Source organism: Nomascus leucogenys, chromosome 25 (assembly GCF_006542625.1).
Source record: "Nomascus leucogenys isolate Asia chromosome 25, Asia_NLE_v1, whole genome shotgun sequence".
Lineage (NCBI taxonomy): Eukaryota > Metazoa > Chordata > Mammalia > Primates > Hylobatidae > Nomascus > Nomascus leucogenys.
Window position 1 is genome coordinate 15,859,688 of NC_044405.1, and position 1,955 is coordinate 15,861,642.

The 1,955-nt window shown below is 41.6% G+C and overlaps 1 protein-coding gene across 1 annotated transcript; it reads left to right on the forward strand.

The window, feature by feature from the left end:
• Positions 1-851: 851 nt before the first annotated feature.
• On the forward strand, positions 852-1,685 carry LOC100600259 (keratin-associated protein 13-1). Its single transcript, XM_003263839.4, has one exon. The coding sequence runs from the start codon at positions 956-958 to the stop codon at positions 1,472-1,474; it is 519 nt and encodes a 172-aa protein (XP_003263887.2). The 5' UTR covers positions 852-955; the 3' UTR covers positions 1,475-1,685.
• The last annotated feature ends 270 nt before the right edge of the window (positions 1,686-1,955 follow it).

The window sequence follows — 1,955 nt, forward strand, 5'->3', positions numbered from 1 at the left end:
AAAACATAGAAGCTGGTGTTACCCCGCAAGTGCTCAGAAGGCATTCAAAATTTTGAGGTGGGGGTTTAGAGGTGTTGTAGACAGGTAGGCTCCAGAACACTTACAAATATGAATGCATCATACAAAAGCCATCAAATAAGTTTATTTGAAAGCATTTTGATTTGCTTTTAGGATGGAGTATCCATCCATTAGTTGCAAACCGTGAGTCCTGAGCATCCTTCTGCTATTCTGACTACTCTGACTTGTTTCCTACCTCATCTCAGCAGTGTCTTCTACTTTGCTTTTTTTCACATGCGTCCTTATTGTTGTTCTATTTATTGATTTTTTGCTTTTGTTTTGACTTTTTTCTAAATACTAATTTTTTAAAAAAATTTGTTCAAGACGATATCTATGTCTAGTTATCTCTCAATTCCTTTGGCTTACTTTTATATAGGCCCTCGAGACTGGACTTATAAGCACTGATTATAGTAAATAACAGATGGCAAACTATTTTGGAGAGTGTGAACAATAAGATTTCTGCCTCTAGGCCACTGACAAAAAAAGATGAATACATTACTATCCCCACCCAAGACAGAAAGAATTTCCCAGCCAAAACAGGAGCAGATGTATAAATCATGGGCAGAGAAAATAAGAGGGGTTTTCCTGGCCATAATGGAGTTGGCATTAATCACATACTGTCATAGCATTTGTAACATAAATGTATTTCATTGACGCAGAGCTATAAAAACAAAATGAGTTCTTCCATAAATATAAGATGAAGGGTGTTAGTTAACTGCAATGACAAAGAAGATTACTAAGTTACTTATATGAAATGCGGGAGCTCAGATATGTGAAGGATGACCCTGTAAGGTGCCACACCCACGACTGAACGTGTATAAATGGTCCTGTCCAGGAGTGGTACACAAACTCAGAATCTTCTCAGTGTAACTCAGCTGAACTCACATCTCCCGTCAACATGTCCTACAACTGCTGCTCTGGAAACTTCTCTTCCCGCTCCTGTGGTGGCTACCTACGCTACCCAGCCTCCTCCTGTGGCTTTTCCTACCCCGGCAACCTGGTCTACAGCACTGACCTCTGCTCTCCCGGCACCTGCCAGCTGGGATCCTCTCTCTATAGAGGCTGTCAGGAGACCTGCTGGGAGCCCACCAGCTGCCAGACATCCTGTGTGGAGTCCAGCCCCTGCCAGACCTCCTGCTACCGCCCCAGAACCTCCTTGCTCTGCAGTCCCTGCCAGACAACTTACTCTGGGTCTCTAGGCTGTGGATCCAGCAGCTACCGCTCCCTGGGCTATGGATCGAGGAGCTGCTACTCGGTGGGCTGTGGGTCCAGTGGCTTCAGATCCCTGGGTTATGGAGGCTGTGGCTTCCCTTCCCGGGGCTATGGCTCTGGATTCTGCCGCCCAACCTACTTGGCTTCTAGGAGCTGCCAGTCTTCTTGCTACAGACCAACTTGTGGATCAGGCTTCTATTATTGATCATCTTGTTAAATTGCTAATTTTGTTGGCTAATGCCATCAATGCCTCTACTCATAACCTTTATTGTCTTCATCATGTACAGAAAGAATTAGCCTCTTACTCTCTAATTATCAAGTTCTCAGTTTGTCTTTGGCCCCAAATACTGGCTGGCAGGCTTCATCTGAAAAACTGTAATTGGAGTACTAGCTGAAAATAAATCTTGAAGTACACATTAAAAGTAGAATTTATATTATTCGATTTTCTTCCACAATTGTATAAAAAGTCAAATCATTTTAATCCAATAAATCCATTGGTCTCATATTCAGCTATGTTTGTGGTGGTTTTACATTGCTAGGGTTTTGGTTGTGATGTATTAGGGAATTATTATGAAACAATTGGTATATATATATATATATATATATATATATATAGGAATAGGTTTGAAAATCATATGAAGTTTGGGATTCAGACAAACTTTTGGTGGCCTCGGAGATTTTTGTTA

Bases quoted from the DNA above. Each gene is read 5' to 3' on its own strand.
- LOC100600259 (XM_003263839.4), top strand. From the start codon at position 956: ATGTCCTACAACTGCTGCTCTGGAAACTTCTCTTCCCGCTCCTGTGGT.